This window comes from Phacochoerus africanus, chromosome 15 (assembly GCF_016906955.1).
Source record: "Phacochoerus africanus isolate WHEZ1 chromosome 15, ROS_Pafr_v1, whole genome shotgun sequence".
Lineage (NCBI taxonomy): Eukaryota > Metazoa > Chordata > Mammalia > Artiodactyla > Suidae > Phacochoerus > Phacochoerus africanus.
Window position 1 is genome coordinate 48,577,108 of NC_062558.1, and position 25,843 is coordinate 48,602,950.

General features: G+C 46.6%; 1 protein-coding gene across 1 annotated transcript in view; it reads left to right on the forward strand.

The window, feature by feature from the left end:
• Nucleotides 1-25,843, forward strand: part of DEPDC5 (DEP domain containing 5, GATOR1 subcomplex subunit) — a 104,092-nt gene that overhangs the window by 34,250 nt on the left and 43,999 nt on the right. The window contains 11 exon segments of the mRNA XM_047760246.1: nt 392-526; nt 1,922-1,983; nt 2,126-2,199; nt 3,216-3,285; nt 5,631-5,667; nt 6,189-6,309; nt 10,243-10,261; nt 10,263-10,464; nt 14,493-14,696; nt 17,346-17,481; nt 18,460-18,557. Of these exon segments, the coding sequence (XP_047616202.1) occupies nt 392-526; nt 1,922-1,983; nt 2,126-2,199; nt 3,216-3,285; nt 5,631-5,667; nt 6,189-6,309; nt 10,243-10,261; nt 10,263-10,464; nt 14,493-14,696; nt 17,346-17,481; nt 18,460-18,557 (1,158 nt within the window).

A 25,843-nucleotide genomic window follows, 5' to 3' on the forward strand; every position in this document is an offset into this window, starting at 1 on the left:
CTCATAGTTCCTAGTTGGGTTCGTTAACCACTGAGCCATGATGGGAACTCCTCTGTTCTGCTCTCTTAAATATTGTCTTAAATTAACACTTGATTCTTCTAAGTTTTAATACAGACTCATTTATGGATGGTTTAAATTAACACCATGAAATTTGGGCATTTAAGGCTGCACAAGGCAAGCTAGGCATTGAAGAGGAGGAATAACAAAGGCAACAGGGACATAGACCTGCATTCAGGCACTTCTCAATGTACAAGGGGAAGGACAGAGAGGAATTCAGACCAGGATGTGGCAATCGCTCTAATAGAAACATGGACAAAATGGTCCCAGGGCACAGAGATGCTTAGTTTCTGGAAAGATGGACTCACTAGAGGACTTTCTGCTTTGTTTCAAGTGTTTGACAAGCACTACATCAACCGCAATTTCGACCGAACTGGGCAGATGTCTGTGGTGATCACGCCTGGGGTGGGTGTGTTTGAAGTGGACCGGCTGCTCATGATCCTGACCAAGCAGCGGATGATAGATAACGGTAATGCCCCCAACGCTGCTCTGGGTCCCAGTGTTATAGCCTGACCTCCCTTAGGGCTCTGAGCATTGAGGATCTGGAGTCTAGAGTGAGTAATGTCAGGTGACAAAGAGTTCCATGGTCATTTGGCTTAGGACATGCTGGGTCATGCACACTTAGGCAGATTTATTTCCTAATTGCCAGTTTTGTTTTTGTTTTGGCTCTACCTACAGCATGTGGAAGTTCCCAAGCCAGGGATTGAACCTGTGCTATAGCAGTGACAACACCAGATCCCAACTTACTGAGCTAGCAGGGAAGTCCCCTAATTGACAGATTTTTTTCTTTTTTCTTTCTTCCTTTTTTGCTTTTTAGGGCCATACCCATAGCATATGGAGGTTCCCAGGCTAGGGGTCGAAGCAGAGCTGCAGTTGCTGGCCACAGCCACAGTCATAGCAAGGCAGGATTCTAGCCGTGTCTGTGACCTACACCACAGCTCAGAGCAATGCTGTATCGCTGACCCACTGAGTGAGGTCAGGGATCAAACCTGCATCCTCATGGATATTAGTCAGGTTGTTTCTGCTGAACCCAACGGGAACTTCCTAATTGCCAGTCCTTTTTTTTTTTTTTTTTTTTGGTATTTCACTTACTGTTTAGCTTTTATCATTTATTTTGTTTATTTATTTATTTCTGGCTGCACCCTTGGCATGTGGAAGTTCCTGGGCCAGGGATCAAATCTGTGCCACAGCAGTAACCTAGCCACAACAGTGACAAGGCCAGATTCTTAACCCATGGAACCATCAGGGAATTCCACCCTAATTGCCAGTATTAATCTGTAAATGTATCTTTTTCTGCCTGGAGGACATAACTGGTATTCTGAATTTATATTTGACACTGGAGAACACTTCTGGGGATCATCTTGGTCAGTGTCCATCAGAGCGTCCTGTGAAGGACCATCGGCTCACCTCCAGCCGGTACCATGCATCCCCAACTTGCACCCCCTCCCCTAATTTGATTTGTGTTCCAACAACAAGATGAAGTTGGGAACATAAATCCAGATTGCTAATAAAGAAGCTCTGTTTAGCACAGGGGATTTTTTTGGCCTTGTTACTGAGATGACAAGGTTCCCTTTCCTTTCTGGCCTTGAAACTGTAGTCCTAGAGGCCCACTGGTCTTTTTGACAAACTGTAATCTGCAAGGCAGGCTAAATGTCAAGCACTTGTTAGTGGCAGGTGTGATGGGACTTGGTAAAAAGGGGACAAAATGCATCTGTTTATTTCTCAGCTGTATGGGCAGTGCTGATGGGGATGGTGTGTGGCCTGTGCCTTGTACCCTGATCCACGTGACCCACATCGCTGATAGACTGGGACACCCACCTCTGCTCTTCCCTACCCCCAACTCTTTTTGTCTTTCCTTTCTTAGGAATTGGTGTGGACTTGGTGTGCATGGGGGAGCAACCGCTACATGCTGTCCCGTTGTTCAAGGTGACTCAATTTCACGCTGCTCACTAAAGGCCAGGTCCCAGCACCAGGGTGATCATGAGAACAGTTAGACTCAGGGAAGCTGGAGCAGTTTCCGGTGCTGCCTGCTTCCAGCTGACCTGTGCCCTGGCTTGTTCCCTTTCAGCTGCACAATCGGAGTGCTCCTCGCGACTCCCACCTGGGCGATGACTATAACATCCCTCACTGGATAAACCACAGGTGGGTGACATACTGATTTGCAGGTGGTCAGGGATTCCATTAGCTGTCCCACCATTTCTCCTCCAAACTATTTTCTTACTACAAAATCTGTTATCAAGAAAATGTGGAGGAGGAGTTCCCTGGTAGCCTAGCACTTAGGGATCTGATGTGATCACTGCCATGGTGCTAGTTCGATCTCGAGCCTGGGAGTGTCTGTGTGCCTCAGGCATGGCAAAAAAAAAAAAAGATGTGGAAACCAATGTTCTAACATTTGCTTAAAGCTTCTCTATATGCAAAGCAGTGGTGGAACAGTCTATGGTAAAAAACATAAAAGCAGTTTTGAAGTACTTATTTCCGTGACTATCCCCAACTACCACAGACCATAGCAGACCAACACTGGGCCTTAGAAAGAAAAGTACCCGTGCCTCTTCTTCACATGGGACCAGGCCTCAGTGTTCCTGCCAAGTTCGGTTCAAGGAGGAGATTCTGATCTCTAGGAGTCAGGACTAGCGCACATGAGACTATTTATGGGGAAAAAAAGGAATAGAACAATAATTAAAAACATAACTAATGTTTGTCATAATTACAAAAGAAAGTTAGGACTGGGAAGATCATTGAGGCCTGAGACAAAGCCGTTCCTGGGAGGGCTGGACCGCAGCTGGGAGTCCAACCATGTCTTGAGGTTTAAAATGAAAGGGGTTTAGAAGTTTTTGTGGATCAGCTGGTTAAGAACTCGACTAGTATCCATGCGGATGCGGGTTTGATCCCTGGCCTTGCTCAGTGGGTTAAGGATCCAGTGTTGCCATGAGCTGTGGTGTGGTGAGCAGATGTGGCTCAGATCTGGTGTTGCTGTGGCTGTGGTGTAGGCCAGTAGCTACAGCTCTGATTTGAGCCTGGGAACTTCCATATGCCGCAGGTGCGGCCTTAAAAAAAAAAAAAAAGAAAAGAAAAAATTGTAAAATGAACAATCCCCCAATTTTTTTTAAAAAAACGAATGAAAGGGGTTTAGATGAATGATCCCTGTGTTTCTTTCACAGTTTCTACACATCGAAAAGCCAACTCTTTTGTAATAGTTTCACCCCACGAATAAAACTGGCAGGAAAGAAGGTAGGTTTCACTCACCAGCAGAACCTTCAGGGACTAACACACCAAGGTGGTTCTTTTGGCCCTGAGCTCCCTCGTAGTCTCCAGTGGTCGTTGAATAGTGTTTAAGAAATTTGTGGATTTCCTGTCGTGGCACAGCGGAAACGAATCTGACTAGGAACCATGAGGTTGCGGGTTTGATCCCTGGCCTTGCTCAGTGTGTTAAGGATCCTGTGTTGCTGTGACCTGCGGTGTAGGTCACAGATGCAGCTCGGATCTGGCGTTGCTATGGCTGTGGTGTAGGCCGGCAGCTACCATTCTGATTAGACTCCTAGCCTGGGAACCTCCACATGCCGCAGGTGCAGCCCTAAAAGGACAAAAGGAAAAAAAAATAGAAATTTGCCTTAGAACTTTACAGTTTTCTACATTAAATCAACAACAGGGCAAACCCCAGATTGCAAGAAGTGTCTTTGGCAAAAATACAACAAAGAGTTATTTTCATTACATTTTGTTCACATATTGAGACCACCCCCGACACCAGTAGGGACAAAGACATGGGTATACATTACAGCAGAGGGGAAATATGGTTAAAAAAAAAAATCACATCCTAGGAGTAAAGGAATGCAAATTCAGACAAGAGTGAGGATTCTTTTTTTGCTTACCAAATAGGTTTAAAACAATAGTGACAATTATACCAAATGCTAGAAAAATGTGGTGACATTGGTGTGTGAGTGCTTAGTTGATAGAAAATACTTATAGAAGGCCGTTTAGCCAGGCATATCAAGAACCATGCAAACGTTCAGGCCATTTTACCAGGAAATTCCATTGTGGCCACGTGATCTAAGGAAATAACTGAGAATATTGTATGCAGATAGATCTTGCTCTAGGTCTATTGAAAATAGTGAGAAGTTGAGAAGTCCCTGGTGGCCCAGCAGGTTAAAGATCCGGTATTGTCACTGTGGTGGCTCGGGTTGCTGCTGTGGCAAGGATTTGACCTGGCTGAGGAACTTCTGCATACCGAGGGTACAATTAAAAAAAAGCAAATAGAAGTTGAAAATATAGGGCAGTGGCCAGATAAACCAAGAAATAGCCACTTGATAGAATGTATTTACAGCCAGTAAAAATGCCAGTTTTAGGAGTTAATGTTGTGGCTCAGTGGTAATGGATCTTAATGTTTTCTGTGAGGACACAGGTTCGCTCCTTGGCCTAGCTCAGTGGGTTAAGGATCCTGCATTGCCATGAGCTGTGGTGTAGGTTGCAGATGAGGCTTGGATCTGGCGTTGGCTTTGGCCAGCAACTACAGCTCTGATTTGACCCCTAGCCTGGAAACTTCCATATGCTGCAGGTGTGGCCCTAAAAAAAAAAAAAAAAAGGCAGGAAAAAAAATGCCGGTTTTAAGAATTTGGAAGTGTTCACGATGTGATATGAAGAGGAAAACAGGCATTATGTATGTAGGCTCCAGACTAGGATGCTCCCACCCGGCAGCCTGTTTCTATCAGAACTGAACTATAAATTATAACTGTTGACCTGTAGTGACGGTTACATCAGTAATATCAGTGCCACTTCTTCCCTCTATGGGGGCACTGAGGGCTTAGGGTTACTATTATAATAGGGGAAATATTTGGAGGAGTGTGAGGGCCCCTAAAATAAGCTGTGTCAAGTAGTGAAGTTCTGGGGGAGAGACTTCTGTTCAGAAAGGGCTTCTCCTACCTTCTGAGGTCTGACATCCTGACCACAACCATTCTAGGCAAAGTGGACATGGAGGGACTTTTCTGCAATGTGATCATTTTAAAGAAGAAAGAATAAGTATTGTTATGGAAGGTTAAAGAGTCATGAAAAAAATTAAAGTTTTCTCTCTACCCTTGTGCCCCACTGTGGCTCAAGAGCCCTCCACCGAGTGCTCAACTCTAGTGAGTGCTGGTAGACAGGTGAACTGCCATGGGGGAAGGGGGACCCCTGCAGGGGCTGGGTCAGTGGAACTGGGTCCTGGAAGGACAGATACACCAGTGGATTGACCAAGAGTCTGAGGAGCTGGGCTTGGATTTTGACTGTGTACCTGCTAGTGATGTGATGTTGAGCAAACCCTTCATTATCTCTAGAATTGAACATCCTCCCCCGTAAAGTGGGGTCCATGTCCCCACTGGATAGAGTTGTGAGAGTGAACAGGAGGTGAGATGGGAAGCGAAGGACCCAGTAGGCCCAACACTGCTGCGGGGGGTGTCGGGCATTGACTCTTGCCCTCTCGACAATTACGGGGGCGGGTGGGACATGGTTTCCACCCCTGAGGAGGAGCCCCCCATGTGCTGGGCCTGGCGCTAAGTTCTACCTGGCAAAGGAAGGAGGGATAAATTATCTCTTTAATTTTACAGCCTGCCTCTGAGAAAGCAAAAAATGGCCGCGATACATGTGAGTATTTTTCTGCCTTGCATCACTTTTAGAGAGTCAGTTGACAGATGGCAACAAGATTTTGTGAAGTTTTGTGAAGAGTTCACAGCTGAGTTGGGAGACTAGAGTTCCCCTTGTGTGACCTTTGGAAGGTCCCTTGATGACCATGTATATTTTTGTCCTGTCAGTTGCAAACTGGGTGATGACAAAACCTTGTTTTTCTTTTCCATAGGTCACTTGTAGGGATGGGATAGAAAGTTTTAAAAAGGATTCAACATACACATTAAGATGATATTTTTAAAGTGGGATCACAGAAGGAAATGCTGCCATCACCTTGGCTTAAGTGCTAGTAAATAGTTGTTTCTGTATCACTTTGACACGAAAATGGTTTAATCTCAGCAAGCAACCTGATGAATGGGTTTTTTTTGAACTTTTCCAGAGGGAGATGGTAATGATGACTAATATCTCTCGGATTTTGATGAAAACTTTCTGAGGCCTCAGAAATGTGTTTGATGACAATTTGTATTATTTCCGTGTTTCAGCTCTGGGGACTCCAAAAGAATCTGAGAACACCCTTCCCATCCAAGTGGATTATGACGCTTACGACGCGCAGGTCTTCAGGCTCCCAGGCCCATCCCGGGCTCAGCGCCTCGTCACCTGCAGGTTTTCTGCCAGACACACTTTGGGCCAGATGTAAAAACTGCTTAGGGAAACCTGGGGCCCCGGGTAGGGACCTGTGTGAGAGCAACCTTGAAAATGTTTTAAAATTAGCCAGATGGAAGCTGTAGTACGTAGATTGCCAGGGAGGCTGTTTTCCAGTTCTCTGGCCAAGCTAATCTGTTAAGTTACTTTTGCTGTGACGTGTGGTCCCCAAATAAGGAGGGCATTCTGCTTATTCTAGCCAAGGAGAAGCAGTTTGTGAATTCTGGAATCTTCATTTCACTGGGTGGCCACTAATATATATAGAAACCCTAGGGCTTAGAGCTTCTTAGGTTTATTTTCCCAGAGGCCAAGAGACTCATCTTTTTATTATTATTACTAAATTATAGTTAATTTACAATATTGTGCTAATTTCAGTATATGGCAAACTGACTCAGTTATGGAGTTCCCGTTGTGGTGCAATAGAAATGAATCTGACTGGTATCCATGAGGATGTGGGTTTGATCCCTGACCTGGCTCAGTGGGTTGGGAATCCGGCTTTGCCGTGAGCTGTGGTGTAGGTCGCAGACATGGCTCGGAACCCGTTTTGCTGTGGCTGTGGTGTAGGCCAGCAGCTGCAGCTGCAATTTGACCCCTAGCCTGGGAACCTCCGTACGCTGTGGGTGTAGCCGTAAAAAAAAAAAAAAAGACATTAAAAAGAAAAAACTGACTCAGATATATATATATATATATTTTCTTTTTTATATCATTTGCCGTCACAGTCTATTCCAGGAGATTGGATATAGTTCCCTGTACTGTACAGTAGGACCCTATTGTTTATCCCAAACTTTTCTTTTTTTTTTTTTCTCTTTTTGCCATTTCTTAGGCCGCTTCCTGCGGCATATGGAGGTTCCCAGGCTAGGGGTCGAATCGGAGCTGTAGCCTCCAGCCTACACCAGAGCCACACCAACACAGTATCCGAGCCGCGTCTGCAACCTACACCACAGCTCATGGCAACGCCGGATCCTTAACCTACTGAACAAGGCCAGGGATCGAACCCTCAACCTCATGGTTCCTAGTCGGATTCGTTAACCGCTGCTCCATGATGGGAACTCCTATCCCAAACTTTTCTTTCTTTAATTTCTGTTTTTAAGATTTGCTCCATGGGATTTTAGTCACATAATAGTTTTTCATTGTGATGTAGTCAGATTTACCAACATTCATTTCTGGGTCTTGTGTAAGAAAGCCTTCCCTACTTCAAGGTTAGAAGATGTTTTTTATATTTTCTTCTAATGTTTCATAGTCTTGGTTTTTATGCTTAGGTCTGTATAGGTCTTAGGTAGATTTTTTCTAAATTTATTTTATTTTATTTTTTTTGGTCACTCCATGGCATCTGGGGTTCCCCACCCAGGGATCAGATCTGAGCTTCAGTTGAAACCTACACTGCAGCTGTGGCAATCCTTTAACCCACTGTGCTGGGCTGGGGATCTAACCTGCGTCCTGGTACTACAGAGACACTGCTGATCCCATTGCACCACATCAGGAACTCTAGTATTTCTGGGTTTTTTTTTTCTTTCGTCTTTTTAGGGCCAAACTCACGGCTTATGGATTTTTCCAGGCTAGGGGTTGAATTGGAGCTGTAAATGAGGGCCTATACCACGAGGCCCCAGCAACTTGGATCCAAGCCACATCTGCGACCTATACCACAGCTCATGGCAATGCCAGATCCTTAAGCCACTGAGCGAGGCCAGAGATTGAACGTGCGTCCTCATGGATACTAGTCAGATTGTTTTCCCTGAGCCACAATGGGAAGTCCAGTTTTTGTTTTCGTTTTTAAGTGAATGTGTGAAACAGAGCTCTAGTCTTTTTTTTTTTTTCTTTTTTGGGGCTGCACCCGAGGCATATGGAGGTTCCCAGGCTAGGGGTCAAATAGGAGCTGTAACTGCTGGCCTACACCACAGCCACAGCAATGCCAGATCTGAGCCAAGTCTGTGACCCACACTGCAGCTCAAGGCAACTTCAGATCCTTAACCCACTGAGCGAGGTCAGGGATCGAACCCGCAACCTCATGGTTCCTAGTCAGATTCGTTTCCTCTGTGCCATGACAGAAACTCCCTATTTTTTTTTTTTCCAGCCTATTTTTTTTCCTCTAGTTGGCCAAGTACCATGAGTTCATTTTCCACATTGTTGAGATTTGGAAAGGGTGCTTTACCTCAGCACCGCTGATTGGAAGGCTACTCTGTCTCTTCATGTTGTGACAAATGGGCTGTTAGTGGCCACATCCTCGTCTTCTGTCCTTTTCCTTCATCACATCCTGATGTGCAGTCCTGAAATGCTTAGCGATCAGAGTAAGCGCTGTTCACAGCAGCTCCCCTGCACAGAGATGCTGCCTTGGGCTTGGCAGTGCCTGTCTTCTTAGTATCTAGGAATCTTTCATTGTCCAAGGTCCTTGGTTTTCTTTTTTCTGATCAAAGACCGCACGATCTGGTATCTCAGAGACTCAAGCCATGTGCTCCTTGAAGGCACAGACCCAGTGCTCCATCCCTGCCCTGGGCTGAGCTTATGCTGGGGCTAGGATATTTATCATTGAAATAATGAAATGTGTAGTCGAGCCCTTGGGATTGATGGATTTTCAGGCTCTGTTCAAGTTCTCACTTAAAACAAATCCCTCCAGGTGGAAGAGAATGGCTGTGATGCCAGAGGGGCCACCCTTTTGCGGTTGTTCACCCTTCCATTCTGAATTTTTGCCTCCCCATCAGGCTTCTCCTTCTGATCCTTCTCTCTACTGCTTCCAGGGGTTTTCCCCTTAGGGAATTTCATGTTTTAATAAGGGCATACTGTTTTTTAAATCTTTATTAAGGAAACATTCAAATAGAGAGGTTGGTGTAATGAACAGTTGTCAGCATGTTGTCAGTCTTGTTTTGTCACTTCTCCTACATGTTAAATTTCTCTCGAGTATTTTAAAACAGATCTCAGGTATACTTTTTTTTTTGTCTTTTGTCTTTTTTGTGTTGTTGTTGTTGCTGCTATTTCTTGGGCCGCTCCCGCGGCACATGGAGGTTCCCAGGCTAGGGGTTGAATCGGAGCTGTAGCCACCGGCCTACGCCAGAGCCACAGCAACGCGGGATCCGAGCCGCATCTGCAACCTACACCACAGCTCACGGCAACGCCGGATCGTTAACCCACTGAGCAAGGGCAGGGACCGAACCCGCAACCTCATGGTTCCTAGTCGGATTCGTTAACCACTGCGCCACGACGGGAACTCCCTTTTTTTTTTTTTTAAAGCTGTAAATATTTTAGCATGTGTCTCTAACAAATAAGAATTTTTAAAAACCCCATGATCTCAGGACCCTTGTCACTGGTAACAAAATTAACACTAATTCCTTAATAGCCTCGGATAGCCGGTCCCTATCCAGATTTCCAAACTGTCTCAACAGTGTAGTTTTTGCAGTTTGTTTGAACTGGGATCTAGAGAAGATATGCATGTTGCCATTCATGGTGATGTCTTTTTCCTGTGACTGTAGTGTCTTGCTTTCTTCGTTTGGCTGTTTATTCCTTATAACATTTCACTTGTCCTGCCACCTCTGAATTTCCTGTAAACTGACAATTATCTCTGGAGGCTTGGTTAGATTTAGGTTCAATAGTTTTATGCCAGGAGACTTGTCAGGCAGCTCTTGGGTCGCATCCTGTCATGTCTGGTTACCCCATTTTTAGCTCTGATCCAAGGACTCTGGCATTCGAGGACCAACAGCCCTTCCCACCCCCCACCCCACCTTGTTCCATGACGTCTTGAGCTGCTGGGGGCAGAGATCTTCTACCTTATCTCCACTCAGAGATCATGCTGGGAGTCTGGGTATTGGTCTCCCCAGTAGCTCAGGCTGGCGTTGGTCCAGGAGTTTTAACTCTAGGTGGGACCTTGGCCCCCCGCTTTGTGGTGATCAGTCTCTCACCCACCAGGTCTGTGCGTGAGCGGGAGGAGCCACAGTCGAAAGAGTGCTAGCTCCTGCGATGTCTCATCTAGCCCTTCCCTGCCTGGCCGTGCGCTGCCCACTGAGGAGGTGAGGAGCCAGGCTTCCGACGACAGCTCCTTGGGCAGGAGCGCCAACATCCTGATGATCCCTCACCCCCACCTGCACCAGTACGAAGTCAGCAGCTCTTTGGGCTACACCAGCACTCGAGGTCAGAGGGCAGGGCTGGGCAGGGATGGGCAGGGATGGGACAGCTTCCTTCCTGCAGTAGAGGATGGAGGGCTGTGACCAGGTGTGGGCTCTAAGTCCCACATCTTAATTATTTCCATGCTGGTGCCGTGCACTCTGTGTGTGTGCGTGTGTGTGTGTGTGTAACTTTTTTTGTCTCTACCCCTTCTTCTCTTATGCCTGTAATTGTCCACCTTTCCACATGTTAAGGTGGAGATTTTCATAGGCCCAAAGTCAAAAGCGTTTGCTTATCTCCCTAGTATTTTCATTCAAGCCACACTTAAAACTCCATCCTTTATTCCACTTCAAGTTACCTGTGAAGCCTGTGTGCCCTGTGGAGCACAGGTGCTGCTTTTCCTGGCTCTTCTCTTGTCATTCCAGCAGCATCTGCAGCTTGAGCATACAGGCCCTTCCTGCCTTTTTTGAGAACTTTTTATTTTGAAATAATTACGGATTCCTGGGAAATTGCAATAATAATAATAACCTCCTGGGAGGTTCTGTGTAGCTCTCACTCATGTGTCCCAATGGTAACATCTTGCATAACTATAATAAAATATCAAAGCTGGGAACCTGACCTCAGTACAATCCACAGAGCATGTTCAGTGTTCACCAGTTTGTTGTTTTTTTCTCTTTTTGGCCACACCTCACCTTTTTGGCCTCACCTCACCTTCCCCTGAGGCATGTAGAAGCTCCCAGACCAGATATCAAACCTGCACCACAACTGTAACCAGAGCTGCAGCAACATCAGATCCTTAACGTTCTGAGCCATGAAGGAACTTCCAGAACTCTTTGATTTTGCATGCTCTTGTGCATGCATGCATGTGTGCGTGTGTGTGTTTCTATGCAGTTTTATCTTTATCGCATGTGTAGACTTAGATGACCAGCATCACAATTAGGATATAGAACTGTGGGAGTTCCCTGGTGGCTCAGTGGGCTAAGGATCTGGCATTGTCACTGCTATATGGCGCCAGTTTGATCCCTGGCCCTGGACTTCCGCATTCCATGGGTGTGGCCAAAAAATAAAAAAGATACAGAACTATTCCCCCACCACTGGCTTCCTGCTGCTACCCTTTAGAGCCATGCCTTCCCACTGTCATATAAATGGAAGCATGGGAGTTCCCGTCATGGCTCAGTGGTTAACAAATCCAACTAGGAACCATGAGGTTGCAGGTTCGGTCCCTGGCATCACTCAGTGGGGTTAAGGATCCGGCGTTGCCATGAGCTGTGGTGTAGGTTGCAGACGCGGCTCGGATCCTGAGTTGCTGTGGCTGTGTTGTAGGCTGGCAGCTACAGCTCTGCTTCAACCCCTAGCCTGGGAACCTCCATGTGCTGTGGGAGTGGCCCTAGAAAAGGCAAAAAAAAAAACCCCAAAAAAGACAAAAAAAGGAAGCATGGCCCTCCTGACTTCTGATCACTGATTTAGGACTGTTGTGTGCACATAGCTGCCTCCTGTTGCCCTGGAAGGGTCCCAAAGGGTAAAAAGTGTTTTCTATGACCAGCACTTGGAAAGGGGAGCCAGCAGCTCCTGGGGACCAAGCAGGGCACTTTTATCCATTAGGCACTGCATATACTATGCCAAGGGCCAGTGAACTTTTGATTTTTGAAAAGAGATTTTTTTTTTCAAACTGTTCAAAGTATAAAAAGGAAATTCTGAAAGAGAAAGGAGCAGGTATTTAATTACATGACTATGGCATAAAACTCATTTCACCTACATTAAAAAATTTTTAGTGCTTTTGAAGATTTCTAGGTTAGCTTTTTCCCACCTGAAAATTCTAAGTTTGCCTGGCAATTATACTCCCATTTTGCTGAGCATATTCTTAGATGGGTCTGTAGTAAGAGTTAAATTCTGCTAAACATTAGTCCTTTAAAAACCTTTATTCTAATAGCCAGATCTCTGAGAAGATAACATTGGTGTTTTTTGTTTGTTTGTTTGTTTGTTTTGCCAAGCCTGTGGCATGTGGAAGTTCCTGGGCCAGGGATCAAAGTCATGTCACAGCAGTGATAACACTGTGATGACCCACCATGGAACTCTGATAAAGTTGTTCTCTTTTTTTTTGGTCTTTTTGCCATTTCTTGGGCCACTCCCTCGCATGTGGAGGTTCCCAGGCTGGGGTCTAATCGGAGCTGTAGCCAGCCTACGCCAGAGCCACAGCCACGCAGGATCCAAACCGCATCTGCAACCTACACCACAGCTCGCGGCAACACTGGATCCTTAACCCACTGAGTGAGGCCAGGGACCGAACTTGCAACCTCATGGTTCCTAGTTGGATTCGTTAACCACTGAGCTATGACGGGAACTCCTAATAAAGTTGTTCTTAATGCAAGTAGTTTTGAAAACATTTTTCCTAAAAATTAACTGAATAGTAGAATTGACTTCAGCATCCTTTAATGCTATGTGGGAGTTTATTGGAAAAGCCAAAAAGCAAACCACTGGAACAATATACAGCAATACCGTCTACATGCCTTTGTTTCAAGTTTTTCTGTTACATTTAGAGATTGTAACCATCTGCCCACCCAGCCTAACATAGGAAACATTTCCCTTTTCCTCTACCTGTATTTTTGACCCTCTTCATCCTTTAGTCCTATATCTTATCCTTTTCAAAGCATGTACTCAACTTTTTTTGTTTTTTTGTCTTTGTGAAGGTTCCCAGGCTAGGGGTTGAATCAGAGCTGTAGCTGCCAGCCTACAACACAGCCACAGCAACTCAGGATCCAAGCCATGTCTATGACCTACACCACAGCTCACGGCAATACTGGATCCTTAACCCACTGAGCAAAGCCAGGGATCAAACCTGTGTCCTCATGGATGCTAGTCAGATTCATTTCCACTGAGCCACAGTGGGAACTCTGTATTCATCTTTTTTTAAATGTTTGCTCCTTTTATTTCCATGATAACTAATTAGATTATATTCTTTATTTGGTACATTGGAACATCAGTTCGCTAATTTACAATGAGAAATACAGCTTTCATGGAGATTTGAATGTTCTCCTCTTGCATGCATGCTGGCTTGAAGAGCTAAATATTACAATATATCAGGTTCTTTGGTTGGCATTGAGTAGATAATGGTGCACAAGACAGATTCTTTGATGCCATGGAATTTGCATCTACTAGACCCACTTTCTAACCTGGGGTGATTGCTTTGTGAACGTGGGACACTCACCAAGGGAGTTGGTTGTGGCTTTCAGCAGTTTGGACCTGTGTGCCGTTGGATGGGACAGGCTGAGTCTAAATATCATGCCATCTCCTTGGCCTGGTCAAGGATGCATCCATTGGTTCAGTCTTTTCTCGCAATAATTTGTTTATTTTTAACACAATAACATTTGATTACTTAATCATGTTCCAGGCTACTGCATCGATGGGAGGGTGTTCTGATCCACTCAGTCACTCAGGGCCCCAGGGTCCTTCCAGCCTGGGATGCCATGGTCATCAACACTGTTTCCAGAGTTGTCACAGGAGATCAGGCATGGAGATATTTGTGGGCCAGGCCTTCAGCTGGAGCATGTCCTTTCCTCTTGTGTTCTGTTGGCTGGAACTCAGTTATTTGGCCCAGTGAAGAGGGGCTGGAAACTACAGTTTCCTTGTGTGCCTCAGAGGAAACTCAAACATGTCTAATGAGCACATTGGTTGTCCCTGCTAGGATCAGCCCTTCTGGCCACCATCTATCTATTTGTCTTGTTCCTCCAATGTACAGAATACCCCTACCCCATCCCAGAGGGAGACAGCTCAAGTCCCCAGCATTGAGCCATTGCATGCAGCTCCGTGTCCAGAGTCTCCAGGCAATCTGTGGGCCTCCCCATCAGATTTAGGAACCAGAACACCCTTCTCCCAAGTTCTTGAAAAGTAAACCCAGTATTTCATTCCTTTATCATTTGGTGATTTTGCTCATTTCCCTCATTCCCTAACACATATGCTCTCTGAAAACCTTATCAGCCTTGGTTGATGCTGCCTAGCTCTGCTTTCACTGTGACCCTGTGCTTTCTCTCTGTGCCTCCCTTGGCAATGCCCTGCAGACGTCCTGGAGAACATGATGGAGCCACCACAGCGGGACTCCAGCGCACCAGGGAGGTTCCACGTGGGCAGTGCGGAGTCCATGCTGCATGTTCGACCTGGGGGATACACGCCCCAGCGGGCGCTGATTAACCCCTTTGCACCCTCTCGAATGCCCATGAAGCTCACGTCCAACAGGAGGCGCTGGATGCACACTTTTCCTGTGGGTAAGTTGGGTCCTTGGAAAAGAGTCCAGCCTGGGAGCTCCAGCACTGGTCACCCATGACCATGGTCAAAGATCTCATCTTGTTTGCACCCATGGAGCCCCATCCCCACCCTGGAGATAGGGTGACCACTCCCACTTTTTTGCTGGGGCTCCTGCAAGGCTCCTTGAGGACAACTTGGGAGTGGGCTTTGTCTAGCTGTCTGTGTAGACCCAACAGCTCCTTTTTTCTGTTTGAATGGGATTGTGCTTTGCCACTTGCTTTCTTTTCTTGAGACCAAGGTGCCTCATTGCTTACTCCTTCCTCCCCTCTTTCTCTCTGGATATTGATGTTAACTGTCTTGGTTATACCCAGTTATGTTACTTTGTTTTCTCTCAAGGTCTCTGACAGCTGAAAAGAAAATCTGGGGGGGAGTTCCAGTTGTGGCTCAGTGGGTTATGAAACCAACTAGTATTCATGAGGATGCAGTTTTGGTCCTTGGCCTTGCTCAGTGGGTTAAGAATCTGGTGTTGCCGTGAGCTGTAGGTTGAAGACTTGGCTCAGATCCCCCATTGCTGTGGCTGTGGTGTAGGCCGGCAGCTGTAGCTCTGCTTCAACTCCTAGTCCAGGGGCTTCCATGTGGCATGGGTATGGCCCTGAAAAAAAAAAAAGAAAATTTTTTTTGAGAAATGGAGAACTGTGGGCTTTTTTTTCTTTCTTTCTTTTTTTTTTTTTTTTTGGTCTTTTTGCTATTTCCTTGGGCCGCTCCCACGGCATATGGAGGTTCCCAGGCTAGGGGTCGAATCTGAGCTGTAGCCACTGGCCTACGCCAGAGCCACAGCAACGCGGGATCCGAGCCGCATCTGCAACCTACACCACAGCTCAGGGCAATGCCGGATCCTTAACCCACTGAGCAAGGGCCGGGACCGAACCCGCAACCTCATGGATTCATTAACCACTGCGCCACGACGGGAACTCCCGGCTTTTTTTTCTTTTAGTTTAGTTTAAATAAATTGGGAGGAAAAACGTAAAATAAATGGGTTTTCCTTTTATTTTTATTTATTTATTTTTTTGTCTTTTTTGTTGTTGTTGTTGTTGTTGTTGCTATTTCTTGGGCTGCTCCCGCGGCATATGGAGGTTCCCAGGCTAGGGGTTGAATCGGAGCTGTAGCCACCGGCCTACGCCAGAGCCACAGCAACGCGGGATCCGAGCCGCATCTGCAACCTACACCACAGCTCACGGCAACGCTGGATCATCAACCCACTGAGCAAGGGCAGGGACCGAACCCGCAACCTCATGGTTCCTAGTCGGATTCGTTAACCACTGCGCCACGACGGGAACTCTGGGTTTTCCTTTTATAATAGGATGCTTTACAGACATAAAGACAAACTACAACCACATCCCAAACTATGTTTAAATTGACAAACAGTGAAAGAAGGCCAGCTAAAAAGAGTATGAACTTTCTGTATGATTTCATTTACGTAAAGTTCAAAACCCATCAAAACTAAAAAAGAAAAAAATTTTTCCAAATTTATTATTTCTCCTGGCTCATCCTTTTTGATCTACATTCTGTCCTAAAGAAGATGACAGTGAGGTTTTATAAAGCTGTGACTAAAATTAAACTTCATCTTAATGGGCTCTTACTGAGCTTCGGAGGAACAGATATGTTAAATGCCAGGGTTTTATCCTGGAGCTATCCTCCTGAATGCCTGCAAGTATCTAGATATTTTCTTTTATATTTGCTTTTGGTGTTAAAGGTTTAATAGGTGAGCAGTGAATTTGGTTCTTTTGGCTGTAATTGGAGGTCTACCTTCCCCATCTGTGTCCTAATCAGTCAGGTGACTTGTTTCTTTCTGGCATCTTTCTCCCCATCTCCCCATGTCATCATTCCCACTGGTTCCCTTTGAGTTCTCTTATGACAACTATGGGGGTTTCTTCTGTGGCCATCAGCTCTTCTCGCTTCTGTGCTTTTCCTCCTCCCACCCATCACACATACTTTACTAAAACTAAATATATTTACTAAATATTCTGCCCACCTGGCCCTCTAAGAAGCCCCCGACCCCCATCCTCAGAGGTTCTCTTTACTGGGCGAAGTGGTGGTCTCCTGCCCATATTTTGCCTCCTCCACATTTGGGGTTTCACCCAGATACCCCCTTCTTCAATACCTGCTACTCTGGTTTAACATTCAGTTCTGAAATGTCTCATCCTCCAGGAGGCATTTTTTTCCATGAAATTCTGACTTAATCTCCTATTCCACGTCTATTCTGCACTTGTGCGTCCTCTGCTGTTGAAGTCAGAACTGTTACCGTCTCGGGTATTAACAGAGTTATCCGTGTCTCACTCATGTGTTACTTCTTGTTTCGCTGTGTTAACCCTCCTGGGAGGGGCCCCCTGCCTCTTATACTGTGATCTTTCTTTACCATATCTCAGGTGATATGTGTGACACAGAGGCTCCCAAAATATGCTTAGGCTCAGCAGGATGACAACCCTGAGGGCTCACAGGAGCATAAGTCCTGCTTGGAAGAGGCGACATCCCTTCTGGGAGCTCCATGGGTGGGGTTGCCGTTCTGGCTCTCCTACACCCGTGTCCCAGTAGCAGGAAGGAGGAGGTTGAGGAAGTGCAGGGCCTTGGCTGTCGGGGGAATGATGCTCAGTGGATCTCTGTCTGGGTAGGACCATCCGGAGAGGCCATCCAGATCCATCACCAGACCCGACAGAATATGGCGGAGCTGCAGGGCAGCGGGCAGAGAGACCCGACCCACTCCTCTGCAGAGCTGCTGGAGTTAGCGTACCACGAAGCCGCCGGGAGGTGAGGCTGGGCACAGGGCCCTGGGAGGTGCCAGGAGGACGCTCCTGGACACCGGGATGATGAGCAGAGCAGACTGCTGCTGAAATGGCACGTTTATAAGATGCTAAGAGATAGCCTGCATCCAGGCCCTTCTTTTGCTGGTGTTTCCCCCATCACTGGGCTGAATGTGAAGCAAACAGCCTCACATTTTTCAGAGCTGTTTCCTAAACTGTGCTTTAGCTTCCACTTTAATCCAAAACATGCTTTGTAAACCTCAAACATGAGTTCCCGCTAATCCTCAGTCAAGGGCTGAAATGAGTTCTGGGGCAGGTGGCTCATGCTGTATATTTTGGGGCAGTCAGTCTATGTCTTGTGTCATTTTTGTCATTGAGAAATTCCCCTGTTGGGTTTAGAAGAAGTTAATGCTAAAAGCAATGGAAACCAAGGCCTGAGTTTATAGAACAGGTCTTTTTGAACCAGTTCTGAATGTGTCACATGGCATCCAAAGAGAGTCAGTGTAGGAAGAAAGTCATTTAAGCCTTGACAAGCATGAGCCTGGGTTACCCTTGGGCCTGCTGTTCCTGTGATGCTTTAGGAAATGCTTTGCAAAGAGCAATCATTTGCCCCTTTTTCAGCACTCTTATATCCCGTGGGATGAGTGAGGGATCCAGGTAGGGCATCACTCTTTTTACCAGATTAACTTGGGACCTATTCAACACTCCTTCTGTCAGTGCTGGCAGGGGGTGGTTTAGGGCAGAGAGGGCAGGCAGTCCGGTAGGGTGTGAGGGAGGTAGCCGGGGTGCCAGGAAAGGAGGCCAGAGCTCCGCACACACCCCAAGTCCCACAGCCCAGTAGCCGTGATATGGATCCCAGATGTTGCCAGCCTGCATGTCCAAATATTCAGGCCTGTTTTTGCTGAAAACCCCTGGGAGACAGGTGAGCAAGATAAAAGAGGTGATGATCCGCATTAAGCCAGGTGCCGGGCTCTGTTCTCTGCAGGCACAGCGCTTCCCGCCAGCCTGGCGACGGCATGTCCTTCTTGAACTTCAGTGGAACAGAAGAGCTCTCCATCAGCCTGCTTAGCAACAGTGGTTCAGGTAACTGACCCAGGAGGGAACAGAGCTGGGATGTTCAGAGCAGGCTCACCCCTAGAAACAGCATGGGGCCAGAAAAGCAGGGCCACGTCTATTTCGGGATCATTCCAGCCACGTTTTTGGGTGACCTATTTAGAAGCAGTGCTCTATAATACACAGAATTATAAATGGGCTGCACATTTCGTTTTTAGCCAAGAACGTATTGGTCAAGGCACATTTATCATTGGTCTGTCAGAGAATCATGATTGAGGGCTGCTTAGGAGATGGGTGTTGAGGGCAACACCAGGGTCCAGAGCTTTAAGTCCCATGTGTGGTTGGGGGCAAGCCCACGCCCATAGAAACAATCAGGAGAGACACAGAGGGAGCAGTGCGGTGCCAGCCGTGAGATCAGAAAAGAGACAGGGCATGATTGTCTACAGAAGTGGGCACTTGGCCTCCAATGTGAAGGGGTAGAATTTGGCCCCTTGACATGGAGAGTTAGAAGGAGAGGGATTCTAAGTGGAGGAAAGTAGGAACTTTTATTAATATGGGTTTTATGCTTTTTGGATACATTTATATGTTATCTCATCCAATCATCCCAGTAGGGAATGCGTTGTTAAGTGTATTTTACATATGAGGCAACTTAATGCCTGGAGAATCGGAGATATTAGACTAATCTCTCAAGCCAGTAGCCACACATCGTGGCTCAGAAATGCTCAGAGGGCCTCTACAGGGGTAGGGGAATGTGGGTTTAGATGGATGGGGGGAAGATTTTAGAAAGCCTCGAAGGACAGACATGAGTGTAAAAAGAATTAGAACTGAAAGAAGAAAATGGAGCTTCTATTTCATGTCTTAGTTTTCTATAAGCTAACTTACACTTCTGAAACATGGCTTAAAGAAGGTGTAGTGAAAGTGAAGTTGTGTAAAATTGGTTAATGAGGTTTTCCTCCATCCCTGGGTGGATTCATCCATTGATGTTTCTAGAGGCCTATAGTTGAGGCTTGGAAGCTGGACTGGCAGTGAGAGAATTCCTAAGAGTAAAATTATTTCCTTATTTCTCTTCTTTTTTTCTTTCTTTCTTTTTTTTTTTTTTTTAGGGCTGCAGCCGAGGCATATGGAGGTTCCAGGCTAGGGGTTAAATCAGGAGCTGTAGCCGCTGGCCTGCACTACAGCCACAGCCACGCCAGATCCAAGCCATGTCTGTGACCTACACCACAGCTCACAGCAATGCTGGATCCTTTGACCCACTGAGCAAGGCCAGGGATCGAACCTATGTCCTCATGGATGCTAGTCAGATTTGTTTCCACTGAGCCACGATGGGAGCTCCTCTTCTGTCTTTCTGTCATTCATTTTATTTTTTTTTAATTTTTCCTTTTTTTTTTTTGTCTTTTGTCCTTTTTAGGGCTGCACCCATGGCATATGGAGATTCCCAGACTAGGAGTCCCAATTGGAGCTGTAGCCACCAGCCTACGCCAGAACCACAGCAAAGCCAGATCTGAGCCTCGTCTGCAACCTCCCTACACCACAGCTCATGGCAACACCAGATCCTTAACCCACTGAGCAAGACCAGGGAATGAACCCACAACCTCATGGTTCCTAGTTGGATTTGTTTCCACTGCACCATGGTGGGAACTCCTCTGTCATTCATTTTAAATGAGAAAACACATTGAATGAAAGTTTGAGGATGAGTAATACATTTTGGGTCCCTGCACTCAGGAGGCTAAAAATGTTACTCAGCTGCTGGGCTCTTTTAAAGTGCTTTCAGGATATTATAAAGGCAGTGTTTCTGTTGTTTTGCTAAAAGAAGGAGCCATTTCATAGGAATCCAGAGTTTGAGCTTCCTGGCTGTTTGGGATAGTTGTACCAAGGAGGGGTGCTCTGGGGCTCAGAGGACCACACTTTGAGCAAGTTTCCTCGTGACCTGAGGCAGGGGAATTATGCCTTTAGATGGTACCAGCACCAGGATCTGTCCTGAGTTGTTGTGGAGTAGTTCCGGGCCTGGGGGTAGTTAGCTCAGGTAGACCAGATGATTCCAGAGAAGATGAGTTTTGGAATTTTAAAATATACTTTGGGGAAAAAAAGGGACGTTTCAGAGAATCCTTATTCAGAGACGGTTGTGGAAAATCCTCAGATGACATCATCATGGAGGCCTCTGAGCAAGAGGCTCCCTGGTGCACATGTACTGGGAAAGGGTACACTGTCACCTGGGCTGCTGGCTGGGCCTCCTCTGTGTTGGGCCCATGAGCCATAGATCCATTGACCAGATGGGCCTGTCTGCTTGGACATCCTTCATCACTGACGGCTGAGCTCAGGTCTTGCTATCGTCCCCACCCCTGATGCCACCACCCTTCCTCTCTGACTCTGGACCATTGTCTCCATTCTCACTGCCATCACTTCGGTTCAGATCCATGCCATTTCTGGTCAGAATTATCACAGTAGCCTTCACATCATCTTCCTGCTCTGTTCCTGTCCTCTCTGCTCCATCTTCTTCACTATCATCAATGAGACTTTTCCAAATGCAAACCTGATCACCCACCCTGGCCCACAGATGGAGCCTGTTAGTGGTTCTTTCCAGTTTGTAATGCTAATCCCCACCTGGCCCCTGCCTGCCTTTGCGTCTTCATCCGCCTCCACTTCCACAGAGCCCTGCGCATGTGAAGAGTGCTTCAGAATCTCAGGACGTGAGTCCTGACTCCACCTCTAAGGAAGATGAGGCCCTCGGCCAGTCACTTAATCACTGCATACCTTGGTTTCTTCATCCACGAGGAGGGTTGTTAAATGTGATGATAATTCACTTAAAATGCTAGGGACAGTGTCTGGTATGCACGGTGAGCACTCAGCAGACAAGACCTGTTGTTAGGATTACTGGACGAACATAGTTTGTATTTCAGGCATTGTTACGGCTTCTCAGAAGATCCTTGACCGGTTATTTCTCCGTGTAGACGAGTCCCTCTGTATAGAATATGCTTTTTCCTTTAGTTTCACCCCTGGTTCTGCCTGGCAAACGGCCACTCAGTCTTCATGGATCAGCACCAACACTACCTCCTCCTTGCAGCCCTCCCTGGTGGCCGTGCTCTTCCCCAGGTCCTCCCAGGGGGGTGTCACGTGTGTTTCCCCCAAGCTCCATATGCGTTGCCCAGTTGCCCACTTGGCACATACCAGTCCCATGGTTGTTTCCATGTCTGTCTCTACCCAGAATGAAAGAGCTCCTCTCACTTCATCTTCTCCTCACCGTGTTTAGCATGTTTTTATGAGAAGCTTTTGAACAGCCCCCAGGTTATTCTGTTTAACTGGCACGTGAGCGTTCAGTTACATAAGCATTCCTACAAGTGCTGGCTTCTTAGGGGAGGGGTTGGCTTCTTGGGTTCTTTCTCTAGTCAGGGTGATGCAGTTAAACAGGGTCATCCTTAGCCTCACCCAGTCTCTCTGTGACCAGGAGTGTGTTTTCTGAGGGCCTGAGGTCATAGGGAGGTAATCTGTAGCCCCGGCTCGTGTGGAAATGAGCTCTTGCCCTTGCTCTCGTGATCAATTATGTCAGCTGGTTACAGAAAAAAGATAGATGAAGTCATTCTCATTCTTTTTTTTTTTTGTCTTTTTGTTGTTGTTTGCTATTTCTTGGGCCGCTCCCGCGGCATATGGAGGTTCCCAGGCTAGGGGTTTGAATCAGAGCTGTAGCTACCGGCCTACGCCAGAGCCACAGCAAAGCGGGATCCGAGCCGCATCTGCAACCTACACCACAGCTCACGGCAACGCCGGATCGTTAACCCACTGAGCAAGGGCAGGGACCGAACCCGCTACCTCATGGTTCCTAGTCGGATTCGTTAACCACTGCGCCACGACGGGAACTCCCATTCTCATTCTTATTACCGTGTGCTGTGACCCATTACCGTCAGCTCTACCTTCAGGATTGACCCAGAATCCGACCACAGCCCGTCACCTCCCCCTCATCTTGGCCCTGCCCTTGGGATGGCATCTTTCTCCTGGATTGTCACAGTAGCCTGCGGACTGGGCTCTCAGCCTTCTCACTTTGCCCTTCCATAAAGTTTATTTTAGGACAGCAATTCAGAGTAACCCTTGGAAAACAAAAGTTAGATCATGAAATGCGCATAAAGATCTTCACTTAGCCGCCTGCCTCACAGAGTTGTTAAAGGTTCACAAGTAGATCAGGTTCCTTAAGGGCACGGTTGTCACATTGGGTCCTTGTTTTGGGGCAAAGTGGGCATCTAAACAAACCAGTTCACATTTCAGTCATTAAAAGTGGAAGAGAAACAGGAGAACTCATCTGTGACCCCACCTCTATCTCCTGGGCTTGGCGGTTTGCACCATCTGCAGGTGTACAGGCATGACTCAGATTTGCTCCTGCGTTGGGAAGAGATTCACAGACTGGTGTCTTTGTGTGCATCCCTCCTGGCCCCGGGCTGCCCAGTGGTAGGACCAGGCAGGTAGCATTTATCCTTCTGTTTCTTTACCTGGGCACCCATGTCTATGACTTATTAGGTGTCATGCCTCTGATGGGGGAGGGTGCACTGGGTAATTTTGATAAAGAAAACCAGTGGGTGGAATTCCTGTCGTGGCTCAGCAGTAACGAATCTGACTAGTATCCATGAGGATGTGGGTTCGGTCCCTGGCCTGGCTTATTGGGTTAAAGATCCAGCGTTGCTGTGAACTGTGGTATAGGTTGCAGACATGGCTTGGATCCCACATTGCTGTAGCTGTGGTATAGGCCATCAGGTATAGCTCCGATTTGATCCCTAGTCTGGGAGATTTCATATGCCTCAGATGCGGCCCTAAAAGAGCAAAAAAGAGAAAAAGAAAATCAGTGGGTGCCATGTTTTCTTTCTCTTTAGTGCCTGGACTCAGAATCTGCAACTCAGTGTTTGTCTTGAGTATTAGGTTCATATGGCAGAGTTGGCCTGAGAACTATCGTACAAAATAGGTCCGAGCTCAAGGTCACTCCTCCAAGCCAGGGTGGGTGCTCGTGGGGCAGTGCCACCTCTGTAGCCCGAGAGAAGAAGTGACTTGCCCTAGACACAGGCCTGTAGATGTCCCTGGTACCTACCCTAAAGGCTCCACACGAATTATCCTTTTTGGCCAAACGTTAGTGACTCGACAAAATGTTCACACTTCTTGACTCTGAATAGCTGTCCAAAGAGCTAAGTTGGCCCTTCTGAGCATTGTCTCCCCTAGTGGTGCATCTCTGGCTTTGAACCTTGAGTGTGAGGTTCATTCCCAGGTATTGGGTTGGAGCAGAGCTGCCCATGCAGGAGGCCGCCCTTCCAGGCGGCTGAGTTCTTCACAGGCCAGCGGTGAGTCTGAGGGGCTGAAGCTGAGCCTTGAAGGCAGAGCTGGAGGGAGAGGCTTGAACTGCAAGAAAGTTGTGAAAGTACTTCAGAGAAGCCCTTAAAATATTTATTTCTTCAAATTATTTTCATTGCTATTTCTTTTTTTTAATGACATTCTGTTATTTTATTTTTATTTTTTTTGTCTTTTTGCTATTTCTAGGGCCGCTCCTGCGGCATATGGATGTTCCCAAGCTAGGGGTCCAATTGGAGCTGTAGCCGCCGACCTACGCCAGAGGCACAGCAACGCGGGATCTGAGCCGCATCTGCAACCTACACCACAGCTCACGGCAACGCCGGATCGTTAACCCACTGAGCAAGGCCAGGGACCGAACCTGCAACCTCATGGTTCCTAGTCAGAATCGTTAACCACTGCGCCACGATGGGAACTCCATTCAGTGCTATTTCTTTTGAGTAAAATGTGGTTGGGGAGCTGCCAGGGGAGACACCAGAGGCTGAACATGTTTTATCACTTAGAAGTGGGCAGGTCTGTCTGGGCCTCAGAGCCAGACTGTTCTGAGAACCCTTTGATGGGTTGGGTTGCCCCTTTGAATCCAAATAATTGCTGACACTATTATTATTATTATTATTTTACCTACTAATCATTTTTTATTTTTTATTATTGTTATTATTATTTTTAATAGTTATTTTCCCAATACAATTTTTTTTTCTACTGTACATCATGGTGACCCAGTTACACATACATGTACACATTCTATTTTCTCATATTATCATGCTCCATCATAAGTGACTAGACATAGTTCCCAGTTCTACACAGCAGGATCTCATTGCTAATCCATTCCAAAGGTAATAGTTTGTATCTGTTAACCCCAAGCTCCCAAACCATCCCACTTCCTCCCATTGCTGGCACAATTCTTAGTTGAACTGTTTCTTTATGAGTGTAAGACTTTCAGTTTGGGGTTTTTTTTGGCTGCACCCATGGCATGCAGAAGTTCCTGGGCCAGGGATTGAACTTGAGTCATAGCAGTGCCAGTGCCAGATCCTTAGCCCACTGAGCTACCAGGGAACTCCCAAGATTTTCAGTTCTTACAAACCAAGTCTGGGTTGGTTTTTTTGTGTGGGTGCTTTTTAGGGCTGCACCCGCGGCATATGGAGGTTCCAAGGCTACAGGTCTAATCAGAGCTACAGCTGCCGGCTTACGCCACAGCCACAGCAACATCATATCCAAGCCACATCTGTGACCTACACCACAGCTCATGGCAATGCTGGATTCTTAACCCACTGGGTGAGGCTAGGGATCAAACCTGCAACCTCATGGTTCCTAGTCAGATTCGTTTCCACTGATGCCATGACGGGAACTCCCTGGACTGGGTTAAAACAAAAAACAGTGCTGTAATGATGAAACTTAGAATCCAAACCCGCGAGGCAGTATATTCATAATTCTCCTATTGCTCGGAATACTCTGAGAATGCCAGTTTTGTAATTACCTTCATTACCAGTTCTCAGGCCAGACAGGAAAATCCACTTCATTCCTTCTTCATAGTCATGCTTTGTGTTTGCTTGAAAAAGGACATTGTCAGCCAAGCTAAGTTTTTCAGGAAATTTCGCTCCAAATGGCTTTTGGCTGTTGACAAGGAACAGATGACATTTTCAATAGCTGAAAACTGGTGCTCCAGTTGGGTAGTCAGGAAATAGAGCATCCATAGAGATGAGCAGGAATAGTCTAAATGCAGGCTTCACCTTCTTACTGTGTGATCTTCAGCTAGTTACTTTACTTCTCTGTGCCTCAAGTTTCTTTATCTGTGGACAGGGACATAGACACATCTGCCTCATAGTGTGGCTCTGAATAAAATGTAACACTGTTATTTTTCTGACTTAATAAATTGTATCTTATAATGACTAGTATTTTTTTTTCTTTTTTCTTTTTTGTCTTTTTAGAGCTGCACCTGTGGCATATGGAGGTTCCCAGGCTAGGGGTCTAATCAGAGCTGCATCTGCTGGCCTACACCA